At 45.4% G+C, this 21,331-nt stretch overlaps 2 protein-coding genes across 2 annotated transcripts in view; one reads left to right on the top strand and one right to left on the bottom strand.

The window, feature by feature from the left end:
- Positions 1-16,612, top strand: part of LOC126528102 (uncharacterized) — a 56,235-nt gene extending 39,623 nt beyond the window's left edge. Inside the window, exons 4-6 of the mRNA XM_050175970.3 lie at positions 7,986-8,103; positions 9,612-9,737; positions 13,830-16,612. Of these exons, the coding sequence (XP_050031927.1) occupies positions 7,986-8,103; positions 9,612-9,737; positions 13,830-14,145 (560 nt within the window). The 3' untranslated portion in view covers positions 14,146-16,612. The remainder of the gene's footprint in view (positions 1-7,985; positions 8,104-9,611; positions 9,738-13,829) is intronic.
- A 2,737-nt stretch (positions 16,613-19,349) lies between these two features.
- LOC126528097 (carbohydrate sulfotransferase 1-like) lies at positions 19,350-20,495 on the bottom strand. The gene has a single exon (XM_050175960.3). The coding sequence runs from the start codon at positions 20,493-20,495 to the stop codon at positions 19,350-19,352; it is 1,146 nt and encodes a 381-aa protein (XP_050031917.2).
- Between the last annotated feature and the right edge of the window lie 836 nt (positions 20,496-21,331).

The following is a 21,331-nucleotide window of genomic DNA, read 5'->3' on the forward strand; positions in this document are numbered from 1 at the left end:
AAAAGGAAATAATTTATAAGACAAAATTAATTCGAAAGGAAGAAGGTCGGTGGTGGCGAGTTTAGAACCTACGACACCACGTGCAGAAGCCGAGTGTCTTAGCCACTGAGCTACCCTCCCTCCCTTTTCCTTTTCCTTATTTCCTTTTTTTACCCCAACGCTTCCAGAAGGTGAATAATATCTAAACAATATGAAGGTGTTGTGCCGGTGGTACCAAATAAATTTCAAAGGAGAACGGTTTCTATGAAGGCTTACTTAAAACATTTGGTGATCATGGAATAAAAGCCCTCTGTCGACCACATGTGCACCCGACTTGGAGCATTGTAGACATTAGGGAAGTTACGATTTTGTGAAACTTTAATGCCTAACACGACACATCCTCGATGTGTTTCGGTGGTCACGGGATGCGCCTTCTGTTGGGGCGTTCCCTCATCGACCGAAATGCCACTAATCTCCGAGAGCTGATGTGCTTCGCGTCGTGCCACACAGACAACCAGTCAGTGAGTTCATAAGGATGATAAGGAGTCATGGGGGTTATATGGGTCTCATCACGGTTGATAGGGGTCCGACGCGGATGGATAAGGTGCGAAAGAGCGATAAGAGCCTATAATGGTCGGAGCAATTCTGATAAGGTTGTTAAGGACCGATAAGTTTATAAGGAGTGATTGTTGATAAGTACCGGATTATGTCCGTTAAGGTTGTTAAGGACAGTTGTGGGTTGATAAGGGACGGAGGATCGAGTCCGATAAGGTTGATAACAACCGATTAGAGTTGATAAGGGATGGATCGAGTCTGATAAGGTTGATAACTGCCGATAAAAGTTTATAAGGCTCGGATCTAGTCCGATAAGATTCCTAACGACCGATAATGGTTGATAAGGATTTATACTGGCCGGGTCTAGTTAGATAAGATTGATAATGACACCAGGCTTCGTGGAGGTGAGCACGTGGCGCAACGTTTACGCATTATTCGACAATTTCAGGGGAGTTTCTGCCGCAATTTTTTTTTTCAAGGATAAGCACAAATCGCTAGTCATGACGTGATTGTTGCCGCCATGTGCTCTTCAACCGTTTCTTTTGGCCGGAAGTTTGCTTCTTATGACTCCGGTCCCCTGCGCGACACTGCTCTGGCCAAGGTGGATGTACCCGTGCGGAGCTTCTAAAGGCTAACTCCAATCATGAACCATTTTTCTCTTGCCAGGCCGCTGAAATTTCTTTAGCCTTCTGCATATTAATCTCGAAACTTTCGTCTGTTATGGTCCTTAGTCATTTGCTCCAAATCACCTCCAGCGTTGCTGCAGGACAACGTAATCTGAAAACTGCAGGTATTCACATGTTTATTTATTTACGTTCAACATGACGAGCAGCGGAGACGACGACAAGGACGACGACAACGACGACGAAGATATTATTATTATTATTATTATTATTATTATTATTATTATTATTATTATTATTATTATTATTATTATTATTATTATTATTATTATTATTATTGGCACCCCCTTTCAAACGGGGGTGGCGACAAATAGTCACCTAGCCCGCTTGATTAATTATGGTTTTACTACGTCTATCGCCACCTAGCCTTTTGTCTATGTGATCTCGATCTTAACGCAACCTTTGCCATTATATCATGACGCTACCTACATTTGGAATTACTCCGGTTCTATCAATCGCTAGCGTGCTTTTTTCCCACCAGTACTTTAGACGCCTCTTACTTATCTCAACTGCTGACGAGCTAATCCTTCCCTCTTCTTCGAATCCCAACGCTTCTGGAAGGTGGACACATCCTACGGGTCTCGCTGGTTTAATATCTTGGCATGCCATTACGATGTTCCGAGTAGCTTCATTTTATTTTATTTTATTTTTATTTTTTTGCAGCGGACGCATGCCTTATGACACATATTTGCTCCGGTATATTTTTCGTCCCCAGCAAGCCAGCTCGGACCTCAAATAGCAAGGCACTCCCCTCTGCGTTAAGACCATGTAAATTTTCGGGGTCTTTCTATTGTTTACATTCTATGCATCCAATTCGCTGCCTCTGTTTCTCTTTCTTGTTTATGACCCCTGATTGTCTATTAACGCTTTCAATTACTCTGTACTTGGTAGCCAACTTTCTTGACCTCTTCCTCCATTCCGTGTCTGCACTTTTGAAGTACAGATAGTCGTTCACTTCAGCCGCCCATTCCTTTTCCTACATGTTTCTTAATCTTTCTTCAAAACTATTCTTGCTCTGCGCTCCTCTGACTTCATATCAAGCCCAACCCACGTCACCTTGCACTGCTTCACTTCTGGTTTTACCGTGGGCTCCCAAAGCCAACTGGCATACCGATCTTTGGTCCACTTCCAACAACCACTAGATATTCAATTTTAAGCACAGAATTGCATTTTCGAACGTTAGCGCTAGAATCATTACACCTTTTCAGATTCCACGCACCACGCCATACTTATCGTGGCCCCAAAGTGATCTGCGTTTCATTATTGCTGCATTCCGCTTCCCGTTTATTTTCAGGTTATCTTGTTAGGTATTTCAGTAAGTCTTCCCTTTGTTTATACATGACCTTTTATTATGGCTTGCTGTTGAATTGGCACACCGTAATTACTCGTCTCTTCATTACCTCTGGATTTCTCTGGGCTAAACTTAAGGTCCGTCGCTGTATTGTTATTTATATTCGCAAGTCTCTGTAAATCCTTTAGATTGTTCGCTAGTAGCACTATGTCGTCCGAATACATAAGTCTGGGGACCTTCCCTGGACCTTCTGTTGCACCTTTTGTCCCTCACGGATGTAAAGCAGATCAAAATCGAATTTACTGCTTTCCAGTCGTCATTCGATGTCTTTAACAAAAAGCGTGGGCAACAATAGAGACAGAGGAAATCTGTGCTACAGTCCTCGATGAAGACGATGGGACAAGTGAAAAGACGCCTTGTGATGCTTTGTCGAACTACAACGCGTTTGAAACGTGTTTACGTTGCGTGAGTGTTCTCGTCCAAGGAAAATAATAAAAGTACTGCACGTTAAAGACCATGTCATGTGATTCCCTATGTAATACTTTCTTTTTTACGGAGTATTCGCAATAACATAAAAAATGGAATTGAAATGTCTCTATCGACGCTTTACACGAGCAGTTAAGTACGCGTGCCTGCAACGCCTTGTGCTCCCGAAAAGATCAGTTATAGCCCGCAGAGCTTCACGTTTTCTTGCATTCCCGAGAGAGACCGGTTTGACGGGCATGTGGTGACGTACTGTAAGAGAACCCGGGCGGAGCACTTGCCGGTCTAGATCGTCCGGCTGAACGCGCCTGTTGTCACAACCCACAAAATCCACCAAACAACAGGTCACTGCCTTTGGGTGCCCCTGGTTAAATTGTGTGCCACAAGATGTCACTACCAGCGTTGTTGCTCCCGTACACCTCTTCGGTAACCCGATATTCGGCAAACGGTTGTACGTTTGTGGGCTGCCTAAAGCTATCTATGAAGAACAAGAAATGGAGCTGGCAGGCCACGTAATGTGTCCGGCAGATAACCGGTTGTCTATTGGAGGTACAGAATGGGTGCCAAGGGAAGGGAAGCGCAGTGCGCCAGAAAACACTAGCTGGCGTGATGAAATTGGGAAATTTGCGGGAATATGATGCTGTGCGCTGGCAAAAGACAGGCCTGGTAACTGGAGACCACTGAGGGAGGCCTTCGTCGTGCAGTAGACGTCAAATGGGCTGTTATCGTTATTGATGATGTTGTTGTTGTTGATGATGATGTTACGTTTAGAATTGAAGGTTAATTCTAGGTTTGGTGCCGCTTGATTTTTGTTCTATTTGTGCATTCATTATTTTACTGTTGGTCTAAAGTGGTGTGCGGTGACACCACGAATAATAATAATAAAGAACTATCAGGCAAAGCACTCCGTACAGATGGTTAACCAGCGAAGCTGAAACCGGTGTTTATCACTGGGTAAAACGCGACTGTTCATTAAAGTATATTTTTCAATTATTGGTTACGTCTTCCGGTTTCTTAATGAGCTTACACACACGTTCGGTTGCGATGGAGAAAAGGACGCCAGTGGCGGTATCCCCGCAGTCCGTCGTTGTCGCTCGCGTTCGATGTCTCGAGCTTGCTCGGTGGCGTGGTTGTAACAACATACGACCGGCATTGCCGCTTGCGCGTTTTCGAAATTAAATTGCTTCAAAATTACATCTGTCCGTCACGTAAGACAATGAATGGCTCATGCCCTCTTAAGCAATGGCTCATACCCCCGTCAACACGGCCTCCCCATTACGACGACAGAAGAGAAGTGAAATTCTACGCTGGAATGACGAGCGGCATGGAAGCCAGCTGTGGAACAAGACGATGACGCTCGAGCCATTGCTGATGATGCTACATTTTTTCTACACACGGACACGATAGTGGGGAAAACCCGCCGTGGTTGCTCAGTGGCTATGGTGTTGGGCTGCTGAGCACGAGGTCGCGGGATCGAATCCCGGCCACGGCGGCCGCATTTCGATGGGGGCGAAATGCGAAAACACCCGTGTACTTAGATTTAGGTGCACGTTAAAGAACCCCAGGTGGTCGAAATTTCCGGAGTCCTCCACTACGGCGTGCCTCATAATCAGAAAGTGGTTTTGGCACGTAAAACCCCATAATTTAATTTTTTTTTAGTGGGGAAAGTAGCCCTTAACAGCTTCGCTGTAATATTGATGGAAATTCCTTGTACAGAAATGTGGGCTTATCAAAACCATTGATTTGCCTTGAGAGGCCGTGTCCCGCAGTGGAGACAGTCCAAAGCACGCAATGACATGTAATTTGCACATAATTATAATCCTAATAATTGAAAACGATAATTTACGAGTAAATTAACACAAACTGAAAAATCTACTGTAAATGATAACTCGTGAGGCGTATTTATCTAAAATAGTTGACCTACTTTGTTAAGTGTTCCAACAAGCACGTGGCCAGGCAAGTCGTTAAACACCACAGGTACATAGAAACACCTTAAACATTCCCCATATCATGCTCCAGAACATGAACCATTGCCACTGACCCGCCGCGGTGGCATAGCGGCTGTGGTGTTGCGCTGCTAAGCTTGAGGTCACGGGATCAAATCCCGGCTACGGCAGCCGCATTTCTATGGAGGTGAAATGCGGAAACGCACTTGTCCCATGCATTAGGGGCACGCTAAAGAACCCCAGGTAATCAAAAGTAATCCAGAGTCTGCCACTACGGCTTGCCTCATAATCAGATCGTGATTGTGGCGCGTAAGATCCCAGTGTTAAAAAAAAGAAAGAAAAACGATGCCACTGAGAAGTTCCCGCAGAACTGTCGCTGTATAATAAACTGACACTGAACAATAAACCGAATGCTAAACAAAACGATGCAAGACCAAGAGAAGAAAAGTAAATCATTTGTCCAGTGTTTGTGTTGTCGATTCCTTTAGGCGTCACTCGATTTAGCGTTGAGGTCGCGATTTGTTTCGCAGCTCATTGGTACCGTCAGGGCGAAGGACGGGACAAAAAGAAATAAAAGGAACAAACTGCGTCCGTTTGTTGCCGCTCACTGTGTTGCAGTTGTCCACTCCTTCCATGGTTTCGCAAGTCTTGTTTGCCAGTCACTGAAACCCGGCTGCAATAGTAAAGCTTACTTAAGGGCTACTAGTCGCTTTCTTTTTAATTTGTTGAAATTGCAGTACCCCTTCTTTACCGCTCACACAAATGCAGGCATGCGCACTCACGCTCACACACAAAGAGAGAGTGAAGGAGGGAAGATAAAAAGGCCATCTGCCATTAACTTACGCCACGTACCTATATAGAAACACCGCCAGCCCCACGCGGAGCTAACATGTGACGATCAGTTCGCTTGTGTGGGTGATAAAAGAAAGAAAGAAAGAAAGAAAGAAAGAAAGAAAGAAAGAAAGAAGAAAAGAAAGAAACCAAACCAAACCTGCTGACGATACTGCCACACTGTGTATGCGGATTGCACCGGGCCAAGGAAAGAGGAAAGGACTATAGCTTTGCGGCCATATAATAAGGCGGAGGAAATTAGTACAGCAGAGGAAGTACATTATGGTGAGTTTATGGAAGCGGAGTGTGTGTGTGTGTGCGTGCGTGCGTATGTGTAAGAGGCGGTACCGTCATTTCCTCAGTCTCATTCAACGCGATGCAGCATAACGGTTCGTGCCGCCTCATATGCAGACTCGCTGATGCGATCAGGGCACCTGTCTCTGCCGACGCGTTGCATTGTCGCGTTACGCGGATCGGATAAAAACAGAAAGAAAAGAAACTTTGTCCGTGGCCCATGTAAGTTTCCGCGTTCAATGCTTCGGCCGGCGGTATGCCCGGCCAGACCGGGCTTCCGTTTTCGATAGGTTTGTTATTCGCGTCGTAGTTATTTACGGGACGCCAAAATCGACAATGGGTGTTTTATAATAGACGTGTTCGACGACGGGGGGCCCATGCAGCGCGGTGGAAGTCGGAAACGCATTCTTGCGTGGCGCTGTATGGAATGTGACCTCGAACAATGGCGGAGGCTTCTGTGTTGCCCGTTGGTGGTTTGGAGCCGACTCTAGCGATCGACGCCTAGATACGCGGTGGAACGGGCTGTTGGTTTTGTGCGGGTTGTACGCAGGCGATCTGATTTCGTTTCTTTTTTTATGATATACGCCATATACTGCCTTCAATGACTGGAGAATTCATTCTTTGAAAGCCTTAACATGTTATTGTTCACTGGCGGACATTGTCACCGTGTATTTGCCCACTAGGCTTCGTGCTTTTCAGAAATTTGCAACAGTGTGTCATTTTCATGTGGCACTCTCGCTGCAATTTTAATTCCTTTTTATTTCGTGACTCGTGTCGTTTTCGTAGCCATCGTACCACTTAACGTTCGCGCGACAGTGCACTTCATGCTGTGGCAAATGACGTAGCCCGCTCTGTAAAGTGTGTGACGCATTTGAACGACACGTTTAGGTCCCGCAATAAAAGTAGGTGTGACTGAAAACAGGCATTTCGAGCAGGTAATTACATCCGATTGCTCGCCGCATTAGTGAGAAAGACTGTCAAATCTTTGAGTGCACGCATCTGTAGCCACTGACGGGCTAAATAGCATACTAATGGAGATAAATATGCACATCTAAGCATAAATCAAGATCAGAATGTCACAGCACACCAGCAGCTGAAGGTCCAGGGTCCATGTAAGAGACCCCGGTTCTTTGTCAAGCTGCTGCGACAGTTTCTCGTCCAGGTGTCCATACAGTTCTTTGTTATTGTAATTCATTCATTCATTCATTCATTCATTCATTCATTCATTCATTCATTTGTCCTATACTAAACAGACCGAGAAAAGAGTGGAAAGAAAAAGAAATGATGGGACGTGATCATTATTTTGCAGAGTAATGCGTACTTTTCAACACATTTTGACATAGCGCAAGAGTACTATACTTTATTGCAACAGCCATTGCTTCTCCCGGCATATCGTCTTTCACCTGCTCTATCCACCCACTTGACTTGTACTTGCTCCGTGACCTGTGGTGAATAAAGAAGAATAAAGACTAGGTGCCGGGAAAAAGCAACGGCTGCTGCATTAAACTAGAATTCTCTTGACTTGTGTGAAGAGCGTGTCACAACATTATCACCGAGAACTGCATCACAACTGGCGGTACAACACATATTCTCTTTCCTTAGTTTGCGCGGCCATAGCTATATCATTGGCATCATCGTTCATTGCATCGTCTTTAAACGACCACTAGGGCTACAAGGAAGTATAAATTAACAAGCTAACAAATGAAACACCACAGGAACAGGTATCTTTATTTTAAGGGAGAAGTGCGCGAAGCGTGTTTAGCCCCGGAAGTCAGTTTCGTTATTATTTAATTCTTTTTTCCGAACCAGGCAGATCTCTGCCGAACGTTTATTTGTGATCGCAAAATATGTTATAGTCACTGATTAGGTTCCAAAAAACTAAGACACAACAACGAATGATCTTTGACAATTGCTCCATCGCAGAGTATCTTCAGAACGCGTCCTGCTTCCGCAAGGTCTCCGTCGACAACTGCGGCGTCTTCTACACAGCCATGGTGGACCAGGTCACCAACCCGGCCTCCAGGCATGACCACATTTGCTGGTGCGTAAGATAGCCTGCATGATGCGTTAGTTCGATCGCCTTGTCTACAGTCGACTTTGAGAACGCATCAGTGCGAGGATCGATTTATTGACGCCTCGGCTAAAATAATCGTGAAATGAGAAATTGGCACTCACGTAAGTGCAACACAACGGTTTCGAGGGAAATCCATGCTCGTTCTCTATATTGAGAGTCCCGCGCTTGAAAAAAAAATATTACTTTAGCCCAGGGTATAATTGCGGCGTTACTGACTTTCCAAGTATTATTTCTACACACTGAGGCTGACCAGGGCGTCTAAGCAGATGGAAACGCAAATGACATCATTTAAATCCGACATTTATATCCGAAATTAATTGAACATCGACCATCGATGGCGGCTCTCTTCGTTATGAAATTTCATTCACATTAGAAGTTCCCGAAAAAACCTTATTTGGCTAAAGAACCTAACAACAACGCTTTTTGTCAACTCATTTAACAGTCCAGGTAGCATATGTAAGTTTTGTGCTGTCTGCTAGATAGATCTGTATTTCTCGATTCATGTTCCTGCAGTATATTGAAAGAAGGTTAGTGCAGTTGACTTATTACTCTTCTTTTATGGCGTTAAAGTACCAAGGAAAGCCAAGAAATTTGTAGCTCAGTCCGTTAACTTGAACGCGTCTGGTGCAAAGGCACATTATCGACGTGCTAAGTTGGACTTGTATATTTGTATATTCGAAATTTCGAATATGAATCGAATATTACTTGATGTTCTATTCGTATTCGATTCAAGAAGTCAAGATTCAATATGTATTGTTCTCTTCTGTTCAAATATAAAAGATAACAACACTCGTTGGAGACTACAGCGAGAAAGATCGGTGCAAGTAATAACTGTTCCGAATTATTCTGCCGCTTGAGAAGCTACAGGGTTGGGGCGCAGATGCCCCAGTTCTTGAGCAAACGCATAGAGCAGTCAACTTATTTTTAATACTTTCCAGTAGTCTAACAATGGTGGCTTGCCTTTAGACAGATTACAAGATTGTTGTCGCTACATAGGCAAAATAGTTTATTATTTAGCCCTTTTCTTCATGTTTCTATCCCTTTAAAGCGATGTGTGTGTTGCACTATTTCATTTAGCGTCTTCAGTGAGCACCAAGCTCTATGTGCCGCGTTTGATGACATGGTACTCCTTGTTTTTTACTGTCATTGTCTTAGTGAACAAGATAGGATTCCCTTTCGTTTTTTTTTTCTCATCACAAGCTCTACAGCTGATAACGCAAACAACGTAAATAAGCCTCCCTTTGGCCAAACGGACTCAACTTTCATAGATCTCTTTGTTTAAGAATAAGAACGGATTTGACATTCAATTCGACACTCGAACGTCTTGGCTCTCAAATGCTCGTATTCGACCCGAGTCTAAGTGCTGCGATTCGAACATCCTTACCTACAAGTAACATTCTTGAAACGCATCAATGGGCACGCGAGATTGCCGCTCACGTTTTCCACTCTCCCGTCGCTGTGCACTTCGAACGCAGCTCGTACAGCCAGTTCAAGAGTTGCGTCAGCGAGCCCCTGCTCAGGTTGTGCGGAAACCGGGCGAGGACCATCATGGACCACTCCATGGCTTTCCTCATCGACCGCTGCGGGAAGTCTTACTACTCGTAAGCGAAGTACTTTTTTTTTTGTGTATACCGCGAGCAAAACGTTTCTTTGTGTGCTCGACACGACGCTCGCGGTACTATTTATTGACTGTGTAAGATCACAGCTGCTGCCTTTGCTGGCCGCACTTCACTGAGAGGTCACACCTGGACGCGGCAATCGCTCAACGCGAACGGCTTTTGACAAGTTCAGGGACCATAATGCTCAATGATTAATTCATAACGCATATGTTACGCGGGTACTGAACACCAAAGAATTGTAATAATTTAGGCAAGTTTAGAAGCAACTGAGCGTCATAAATAATTATTTTTGTTTCCAGTAAAACAAAGAGATATCTAAGAATTAACGCCGGCCCACAGCCGTTTTGTTACAATATAGCGCGAACGCCTTTTCCACACATAAGTCCTGCCGCACTCCTCGGGAACACTGTGGCTATGGCGTGAAGCTGCCTAGCACGAGGTCGCGGGTGCGACACCGATCGCATTTAGATGGGGGCAAAATGCAAGAGCACTCGCGTACCAAGCCTAGCTGTTGGACATTAATCTACAGTCAATCATTGCATGGCGTGCCTCTTGTCAAGCAGCGTCGTTGCTGCACGAAAATCACCAATTATATATATATATATATATATATATATATATATATATATATATATATATATATATATATATATATATATATATATATATATATGTGTGTGTGTGTGTGTGTGTGTGTGTGTGTGTGTGTGTGTGCTGGGTGCACGATAAAGAACCCCAGTGAGCCCGAAATTAATCCGCAGCAGTCCCCCCGCTACGGCGAGCCTCATAATGATATCGCGGTTCGTGCAGGTGAAACCGCATGATTTAATTATTAAGAAATCATACTACCGAGGCTTGTTAACCAGTGTGGCAATTCAGTGTTAATCGAGAGTAGTTGTAACGCCTGGTGGTGAATCTCTTATATTTGTCTATATTTTATGCCTAACTTATCTTAATATAACCTATTTGTTTTGTTCAACGTTGTTGCCATTCTCTTTTCTTTCGTTTTTCTTTCTCTTCAACACTCGCATTGAAAATTAATCTCCGGACGCATCAGCATCAAGGTCGCGTCCTGACTGCGCTTCGTAGTCGATAACGGAAGCTTAAATGACGCTTGAAATTTCTTGAATCTTCAAAATAACATATTCGGGAGGAGCACTCGAGAACGCAGACTACTAATAGAAAATGTGAGTGTAAAGATGTGTGAGCACATCTGAATAAATCTCCTCGATTTGTATTAAACTATGTATGCACTAGTTGAATCCTACATGGTCCTATGCCAACGCCTATACACTCAGAATTGAAGTAACTAGGTCATCAATTCCTAACGCAATAAAGAAAATTGCAAATAAACCTTTTGTATTGTGCACGACCATTATTGAATGTACGTAATAAATGCGTACAGTAAACAAAATTTGCATAAATTTGGTGGCACACCTGGAACCTGGGAGTTGATCCAAGTTCCTTTGTGCTTGGAAAATGACGTCGTTCGTCCACTGAGTCGACAAAGATTTGTTCCACAAATGAACCTTATTTCTATGCCACGTGTCAAAATTTCGTAATGAAAGATGACAACTAGGGATCGTATCCTTGCTAACAAAGGAGGCACTATCGTAAGATCAAAAGCACATGCGGGGAAAAAGCAAGGTTATAAGCTCACTGGCGAAATGAGTACGACGAAAACGGTATACAATCAATTCTGGGACCGACTTCTCCACCATCCAACCAAAAAAGTCAAATGCATAAACAAGAGGAGACAATGTGAGCAGAAAATCTGGCTGTTCAGGATTTTTCCGATTTGGTGCCGTCACAACTCGAGCTGTCCGTACAGGTCTAGTGGTTATGTAAGGCGCTGTGCGCGAAACTGTGCTCTCTCTACTCTCTCTCTTTTCACCCCGTACCCCCTTCCTCCAGTGCAGGGTAGCAAACCGGACGTGCGTCAGTTTAACCTCCCTACCTTTCATGTCTTCTATTTCTCTCTCTCTCTCTCTCTCTCTGATGGGATTGTTTGAAGCAGCGTCGCTCTAATTTAACGCGACGACCCGGCGCGTCGGCTCTGTGGCTATGGTGTTCATGCTTCTGAGCACGAGGTCGCAGGTTCGACTCCCAGCCTCATGCGGCCACGTTTCGATGGAGAGAAATACAAAAACGTGCTCGCGTATTTTAGGTGGTGGAAATTCAATGTGGAAACGACGGCGTCCCTCTTATACCTCATTCTCCAGTTTCGGAACGTCAAGCCCCACAATTTAATGATTTCATTTTACGCAACTAGGCCGGAAACCTTGGAATTCCTGCTCGTCAAAATTGCTTTATTGCACGTACTGCGGAGGAGGAAGTTTCACGTGATCGACAAAGGCGCCTGCGAGAGGGAAAGAAATGACGGAGGCACTTGAATTGCATCAGTGACAATGCGGTACGTTGACGATGTCACTCTAAAGTGCGTAATTGAGCACGTTGACAGGGCACTTTTATTGTTGTAGGCAGAAAGGAAGTGTACATCTCAATTTCCGAATTCCCTTCAATACAGACATTTTATTAGAATGAAGCAGTTTCCCATACCGTATTTTGTTGCTGAATGAGTGGCTATAGTATAGCATGCAACTCAGTGTTGCGGGCTTCGTATGTGAAAGCCGTTGTGCTCCCTTCGTAAGGAAACTTGACAAGATGAAAGAGTTAGATGCGTGATTTGCAGGTTTTGCATCAGAAAGTAAAAAGCAGAGAGAACACCAAACAGTGAGCTATCAAGCTCTTTAGTGCGCATGGTTCTTGCCTGTGAGTGCCTTTTCCCTTGTACTAAGGAGCATAAAATGAGTATTTAGCTCTTTTGAAAACCTCAGTTCGTATGTTTTAAAGCTAAATACTTGGCTGTTTCCAGCGTGCAACTGGCTTAAACGCCGTTGAACCAAACAGGAGTTTATTGCGAAACGCCCCAGATATCTCAGTTCGCACTTGCATATATGCTGAAAACAATATTAGTTATTTCTGAAAACGGCGGTATATACGGTAAAAGGGTAGAGCTTTGCACCTGAATACAAATTAAGTGCACGCTTTAATATAGATCTTGGAGGCAGGGGCCTTTGCCAAGCCGCTTAAAATAGTAGCTTTTTGCTCCTGTCCTAGCATTTGTACATTTAAAATGAATGCTCAAATAAAGGAATGGAAATAAAGGAATGGAAGATTAACTAATTAACTGAGAAGATTCTAATTAACTGAGAAGTCATCGGGAAATAAAGTGAAAGGGCATCAGTACTTCGACCTTATTTAGCTATCTAACGTATTGAGTAATCTTTATTCACGCATAAAACTCCTTTCTTGCCGCACCTGCTGACACGGCCATGGCTGCTTCATTCTCACAGCTTATTCCTTTATTTACACGTTAGTGCGCCTGACGCTAATCACATTGCCAATGACTCGCGCGTGCGTGCTTGTCGCGGCAACCTTTTTAAGGTTGAAAGCGCTAACATATCAAATCACGCAACAGCTGTGTAACGTTTTATGTTTCAACTTATTTTTCATATGAATGTTGTGTCGGCAGAAATAAAGCTTACAAGATAAATATAGAGGTAATTCCGATAAATTATGATTCAATCAATCTAACCATCACAGCGAAAAAAGTAACAGTATTGATAAAAGCGAATTCAGTATGCCATGTTATCAGCAAAATATGTGCCTGGATTCCCCTGGCCAACGTATTGCTTTTTATGTATCTATCTATCTATCTATCTATCTATCTATCTATCTATCTATCTATCTATCTATCTATCTATCTATCTATCTATCTATCTATCTATCTATCTATCTATCTATCTATCTATCTATCTATCTATCTATCTATCTATCTATCTATCTATCTATCTATCTATCTATCTATCTATCTATCTATCTATCTATCTATCTATCTATCTATCTATCTATCTATCTATCTATCTATCTATCTATCTATCTATCTATCTATCTATCTATCTATCTATCTATCTATTTCAGTGCGCATTTATGTGTGTGTGCGCCTTTTTAAACTAAGTCATCGTGGTAAAGGCGTAAAGAGTCACTCGTTCTTTTACACGTCGTGCGCAGATTATCGTACAAGTGCCCCCGGGCTCGAGCCCTGCCGCTCTCGAGCAACGAGGGCTCGCCGAGTCCCATCGTCGCCTCCTCTGCGCCCACAGCAGGTTCGGGCCCCGCCGGCACGAGCACGCGGCGCCCCAAGAAATCCGTGGTCTCCATCACCACCTGGTACCCGCGCACGGCTGTCTACACGCTCAAGCCGACGCCCAGCAGCCAGGTGTCGCGCTACAGTGCCGCCGTCCCCGTGAGACCCAGCATGGCACTGGCGTCGGCGCTTCTCTGCGCACCGCTGCTGATGCCAGCGTTACTGGCCAGGTCCAGATGAGTGCGCACCCGCCCAAGTCCTCGGCTGCTCGGGTGCAAGAGAGATCAAGCGGCCAGCGGGGATCCGTGTCGACGCAGAAACAATGCTTCGGGGCTGCCAGTGGTTATGATAAGGCTCTAATGTTACGGGGGTTTCCCATTGGTCTGCTAGGTGTCAGGGGGTTGGAGAAATCATAGATGTCGAAGGAAGCCAGCTACCGAGAATTACCTTTCTCCGGGCGGTTACAACATACGGAGAGCGCCCGATTTCGCAGCAAAAGGCTACAGCGCCCGCACGACACTGCTAACCTCCGCCGAGAAACAGATCCCCTCCTGAAAACTATCAGTGTATGCGTTTGCCCACGTATCTTGCCCCCGGAGATTTTTCCTATGAAGCCGCCTAGTCGAGGGCTCGGGGCAATCCCAAAAGTGAACCACTGGTCTCCGGCAGCTATTCCAGGAAAGGGGCTGAAGAAAAAAGCACGGAAGAAAAACAGGAACGGAAATGTGATCCCTCTGCAGGCGCTTACACAGTGCCTCTTGTATGATATTACCACGAGGCAAAGCGTTCGCTCTTGTACCGTCTCTACTGTACAGTTTGTGGGCTACATGTTGCATGGCCTGTAGCACCTACTGAGCACATTGCGCGGTGCGTTTGCCCTGGCAGTGCATAGCTGGCAAGTGGCGCGCTGCTGGCATGATGAAGCTGTAAAAAGTTATTGGAGTTTACAGTGAAATGTGCATAATCCAAAGCAATGCGAGGAGTATAACCTGGAGATAGCGTTTTCGCAGCGCTTTCGGTCTTCATGAGACTCGTCCAAAAGAATAATTTCCGCGCTCTGTTATGAGACAGGCTTAGGGAGTAACCGAAATAAATATAGTGGATATCATGCGTAGATGTCAAGATTTCGCCCTTGCTTTGCTTGCGTCGTATGGTACTCATGTGTCAGTTTTATTTCTTGACTTACTGCAGCAAATGAGGACAAAGCTTATAACGCAAAGAAGGTACGAAAAATGGGGGCCTTCTTTGACACTAGGCGTTGCAATAGGCGCAGCAAAACAAAAGGAATAAAACCGAAATAACAAGAAGGTAATAGGGACAATGGGAAAATTATAAGATAATGTGAGGATCATAGATAAAAAGTTACATTGCAGTATTCGTCTGTAGGCCTTTAATTAAAGCATGTTGTTAAAGCTAGCACCTTTTTTGCCTTGTGAGTTAGCATACAAACACCAAATGTAGCGGATTTTTGCCATTCGTATATTAGCAGCGCATCAGTATAGTGGCGAAGCTGTGCAGAAAATGAGGCGTAGTTTTCGTCGTCTGCTTCGCCTACTCATGTCCCAGACAGTTGGTTAAACACTCCGTTACGCTTTGTCTCTTTGACTTCCAGCTCGTTTTATCACACGGCCAAGGTCAAGATAAGGTCATCAGCAAGCATGGACAATGCACGCGTGCCACAGTGATGGTCACGTCTCTGTATGACATGATCGCGTAACAGACGTAGTGTGCAGCATACAAACCTTGCAAACGTTCATTATTCTGGCGAATGTAGCCTTGTTTGTTGTGGTCGCAATCGAGGCGAATTCTCAACTGAAAAAAAAGTGAGAGAGGAGAAGGGTATGACAGGGAGTGTGCTATGTGGGAAATCAATGAAGGAAAGAAGGAAACATACGTATGGTGGAGTAGCGCAATACGAAACAGAACCTGCTGCTGTGGAATAATGGCGCATAGCTTAAAATGTATTTGTAAACAGATCAACGCATGTTCAGCTGCCACCCTCGCACGTATGGCAGGCCGCTAGATGTCTTGCCATTTGCTGTTTGTGAGAAGCTCAATGAGGTGGTTTGCGTGAGCGAGGTTAAACGTGCGAAAATGGGAATTACTAGTCGAGAGGCTGTCACTGGTTCATTAACACAGGTGAAGGTGGTCGAATGCAAGGACGCTGCAAGTACCGCTAATATCGCTTCAAACAAAATGTGTCAGCAAAATTTCGCAATGTTATCGCAGCAACACATCTTATGCTAAAACCTCGGAGATCACTGCATATGTATTCACTGAGGTTCTGTGTTTCGCACTTGTAACATACACGCACAACACTATTTGTTTTCCGGTTGATGTCATCGCATTAGGAATAAACATGCTTGGAGAGCGTCTTGCTCGCTAGTTGGAGCTTTCAGGTTAACATGCTTGCAGGCGCGAATAGACAAGCAAGACCAAAAGAACGCACACTAGCCCGTAATGGAGCTCGTCTTGTACGTTTCTTAACTTATTTGTTCCTGTTTGCAGCTGCGGTGTCTGCTTTAAACACTTGAATGCTTGGAGAAGAAGAAGAAAATACGCATAGTACCAGAACGTTGCCTTCTGTTGTAAGATCATGATACTGCTTTTTATTTCATCTTTTGGTCCGACCCTCGTGCCAGGGGGATGTTAAACGACTGTTTCATCCTGTAACGTTGTTTCAATAAAGTTTATTTTTCATTTGAAATGTGCACCAGCATCTGCTCTGTAAACGCTCGTGTGAATTAGAGGACGAAAACGATGAGTGCACAATGCAAGCGCTCGTTACCGTAACGCTAGCAGTGTCACGCTTCAGAGGTGGCAGACAATATAAATTTCATAAACCGGCCTTCCCACGTATCTACCTGCCCTATGCAAGATGGCCCAACTCCGGCTAAACGCATTGTGTAAAACCAAGAGACGCATTTTAAGAGCTCGGAGAGTGCGAGGAGCGAAGGGCGGCTGCACTGGTGACGCGATACTGTACGCTGACACCTTATTTTCTGTTATAGCCTGATTTCCTCCATCTTCGTTGCGTCAGGCAAAACGTGTTGAAGGCGTCTTTTGAGATCGCCTTCAACAGAACGGTAATCGAACAAATTGTAATGATACCTGCGTTGGGAATAAATGAGCACTATCGGGTGTTCGGTCTATAGCTACGTCACAGATATAGACTCTTGGTACGTCACGACAAGGCTTGCTTTGTAAGAATGAAAGCTTGCTATGAAAATTTCAGAATAAGGAGACGAGGTGATTAGGCATTATATGGTGGCAGGCTTGCAGCCCGCGGTTTTTTAGTACTATTGCTCCAGCTACTACTAGGTAAGTAAACATCAGTGTCTTGCGTGGTGGTCTTGTGTTAAGTCGCTGATATTCGTATGTTGTCCATGTGGGGATAAACTAAGCAAACCAGACTTTTCACATCATACGTCACAGAATATTCAAGTTTTAAATGTTAAAACATTTCAGTACTAAATTTGAGTGACTCCCGCGTTATGATTCATGAGAACACAGCACTACTTTCTCGAGTGGCGAAAGTTAATGTTTCTCCATAGTCCAGAACTTCTTCCTAGTGCGATCCTGCGAGTCCTGATAAACTAACGAAATTTTGTAAGGCATCAGCAGATTAGGAAGCGTAGCGTAACACTGCACTGTGATAGAAGTCTGAGAACTCGACTTGAAAAATGGGACCTGCAGGTCAAGCGAGAAGCGCAGGCTGGTACGCTCCCCAAATTCGCACCACCTAACGATTAATTTATACGATGAGATGTCCCTAACGATGTGAGCAGCACACTTGGGCGCGAACATTCACAGCTTATGGTTTATAGCTTACCTGCGTTCACACTGTTACTTTCACGAGGCATTGGCTGAGTGATTTCTCTTTAAAACAACCCCTTTTCTGGGAATTGCGTCGATCAATTATTTACTATATTATTTTTAATACCGCCACTCTCAGTTGAGAGCATAACAGGTAGGCACGACAAAGGGACGCTCGTGTTTTAAAGAAAAAAAAGAAAAGAATCGACGTTTTTCTCGATTGAGCCTGTGCGCATTGTCGTCGTGCATTTGTTCCGTGGGACTTGACTCGGAAAATTATGTGAGAAGTTAAGAAGCGCACCGCATCAGGCGAGTAATTGCCATTCAGCGTGCCGTAACTGTAGATAAAGCTTAACGTATGTCACCCAACTGGTGGCTTGAACACCGTCATTGTTGTCCCACAGCAGACGAGCTAGACGTCTTGCCCGCATTGTAATTGTTGTGCAGGCACTGAACATGTGCTGTGCGTATTTCTGAGCGCGTTCTTTGGCGAGACCTCACATGGATGCGCAGTGTTATAACTGTGCTCGGAAAGCCGTTTTAGTGGGCCTTTCAAGCAGACTCTGTGGGGTTGTTCGTGCAACTAGAGCTTCGCTGGTTTTCGCTATACTGGAGCAGCAGGCAGACTTGCTTGACTGTGTGCAAGTCAGGAAGTTTTCGTTACCCTTATGCAGTTTCTCGAACTTTTTTTTCTCTTACTTGCACCCTTTATCTTTCTTATTCTTCTGAAGACGCAAGCTTGCAGGTAGCAAGGTTCAAACTTTCAGTTAACGCTTCGTTAGTCGCTTTTGTGGGACTTTCTCTTTACCTACGATAAATGACATAAGAAATTTTGTATACAGTTCCATACACTCCATGAGACTGTGCCTTCAGTTTGGATACAACACCGTGTCTTTTTTCTAAGAAGGGTGTCATGTAATTATTTCATGGTCGCTCTTGTACCATTCTTCTTTCTATTTGTGAAACATGTTCAGAGGCACAATCTTCGTTCGTGACACGCCTGGCACACTGCTACCGATCCGGCTTTCTGGCCAACACGAAACGCACAAGTGCATGGTGCACAAAAGAAATGTACTAATGTTAAGTTGAATGTAATTTACAGGCGAAATAAGCTCGTGCACATGCTTAAGGACACACAAGTAGGGACAAAAACCAGGTTTTCTGGCTTCCAGGTAAAAGAAGCCTGCTCAACAAACGTTAAGATTTAAAAGAAAAAAAAACAATCTTGACCGCACAGAAACCACCTTATTTTATAGCGCAGGAACGAAATTGTAACACTACACCATGGGCGTTTAAGGTTGGGCGTGCTGTTTATGTTGCGCTAAGTGCAGCCGAGTAAGCGACAAGGACCACGTGGTCTGGTCCTGCTAGCGGAGCCGACTGCTTGACAACGTGACAGCTGAGTTCATTCATGAGCGCGTGCCGCACCTGCTCCGCAAGTGACCACGCATTGCGCACAAGCTGTTCACGGACCTTCTGCTTATATTTATGTCAATGAATTACCGTATGGGCACGTGGTCGTAACACGCGATAAAAGCGCTAAAGTGTAACCACAGCTGGCCCCAATGCGAGGCTATTTTCGTGACCTAGTCGCAGTCGCCTTACACTCATGTGTTGAGCCAGAGCTGTTAACTACTAAGCGACACGTTCTTGAGCTCTTCCTGGTTCCGGAACACTTTGTAGCCGAGTCGCGTCAAGATTGGAGCACACGCGGTCTGAATCTCATTCACGCGATCCCAGTTGAGCTTCTTGATCCACATGAACGCGGTGGCACTGGATCGTCTCACCGTCGAGTAAGGGTTCCGAAGAACTTTGGTGTCGTTCGCCACCGTGTGAGTTCTGAGAAACTCAGTCACGCCAGCCGAGAACTCCAAGCCGAGAGCGCGAAAGAGAGCCATCGACTCGTTGATTGGCCGCTTCGCGATGTCCTCGTAACGCACGCGCACTGTCGCTTCCGGCAGAAGTTCTCTGAGCTCTTCGAAAGCGTCCAGATCTTCCTCCATTTCCCTGCAGAGGTTCTTGGCCTTACTGCAAACGGCGGACTTTCTGCACCAGGACATGAAGTGCCTGGAAGAGATCATTCCACGCGGATCGCGAACGAGGTAGACGACTTTCAGGCTTCCTCTTAGAGGAGCATTCAACCGCAACCACTGCAGCACTTGGACAACGCTGAGTCGGGTCACCTTGGCGACCTGCACAGGCGAGCGTCGGCACACGTCCGCCATGAACTCTGGGTTGAGACACACCTTGACCTTGCGACCGCACAGCCTCATGAGAAACGAGTTCGGAGCGTAGTGGTTCCATCGCTTGGGGGCCACCGCCAGATAGTCGGACATGCGCGGGAACTGGCACGTCAGGTGGTTTGCGAGAATTTCCAGACCACGCGGTGCCATCTGAGGGTCCAGGCGCTCGGCAGTGCTCAAAAGGCTGAGTGGTTCGTAACTGAAGAAGGTCATGTTGCTCGCCGATGACAAAAGCCCTCCGAGGAAGGACGAACCCGACCGGAAATAGGCGAGCAAGAGGATTAGCTTTTTCTTAGCTGGATCGACAATGATGTAATTTTCTGGAATCTTGGGCAGCACCGTTTCGTTGGCACTCGGTTTGTTGCCTCTTGCTTCCGCAACTCTGTCTGGCACGACCTTTGCCTTGACTGAAGTGTGGTTTCTCTGGACGATGCTCGAGTTTCGTCTAATGTCAACTTTGGCCAAAGGCTTTGAAACGCGTTGTAAGCTGGTTATCGGAGGAAGCTTACTGATACCTGGAGGTCTAAGCATCACGTCTGCATAGTCGAGGTGGGGGGTTTTCACTGCAGGTACCTTGGTGAGTGGGTCGAGTATATGAGGTTCCGTCGAGTTTTCCGAAACGCCGGTTGGTGCGCTTGCTACTCTCGATCGCCTTTCTGTCTTCGCCGCAACGTTATTCAATTCACGTCGTAGGTTGTCGCCTTCCGTATCTTCTTGAGGAAACAAAGCAAGAGGCAACTCCACGGGCCCGGCACCTTGGTATGCACGCTTGGTGGCAATCCGACGACGGCTTTCAATGGCGGCTGATTGAGAACCTCGATTCACGTAGATGGCGAGGTTCTGCGTGTGGTACGATATGATCGGGCTCAATTGACCAATCAGAGCGATGCAGGAAAGAGCGACCAATGAGCCCAGAGCTGCTCTGGGAAGGAGCCTCACCCACAGTCGAGGTAAAATCACCATTGTGGCTTTCCTTCTCGCATAGTTCAGGAACCGTCAGTGTGTCGCATGTCAAGTTCCACTGTTCGGTAAGTGGGATGTCACGGCGTTGTGGTGATCGAAAACTACTCGTCGCCGCACACGTACAGCTAGACGACAAAAAAGAGAAAGAAAAGAAAGCAAAAAGGGCGGCCCGGTCCATGTGCTTTGTTGAGGGCTTTCACAGCCGGTGAACGTACGATGCCGCATTCAACTTCTTCCAGCGCGCGTTCGTGTCGTTCGAGGTGCGGTACGGACACAAGAGAGGTAAACTTGAAGGTCCTCGTCTATTTTTTTCAACCTTCTTCTTGTGATTCTTTTTTCTTTCTTTCCCGGTGGTCGTGAACCAGCTTTCGGTTTGTAATGGCTGCCGAGGTAGAACGCAAGGA

The sequence above is a fragment of the Dermacentor andersoni genome, chromosome 9 (genome assembly GCF_023375885.2).
Source record: "Dermacentor andersoni chromosome 9, qqDerAnde1_hic_scaffold, whole genome shotgun sequence".
Classification (NCBI taxonomy): domain Eukaryota; kingdom Metazoa; phylum Arthropoda; class Arachnida; order Ixodida; family Ixodidae; genus Dermacentor; species Dermacentor andersoni.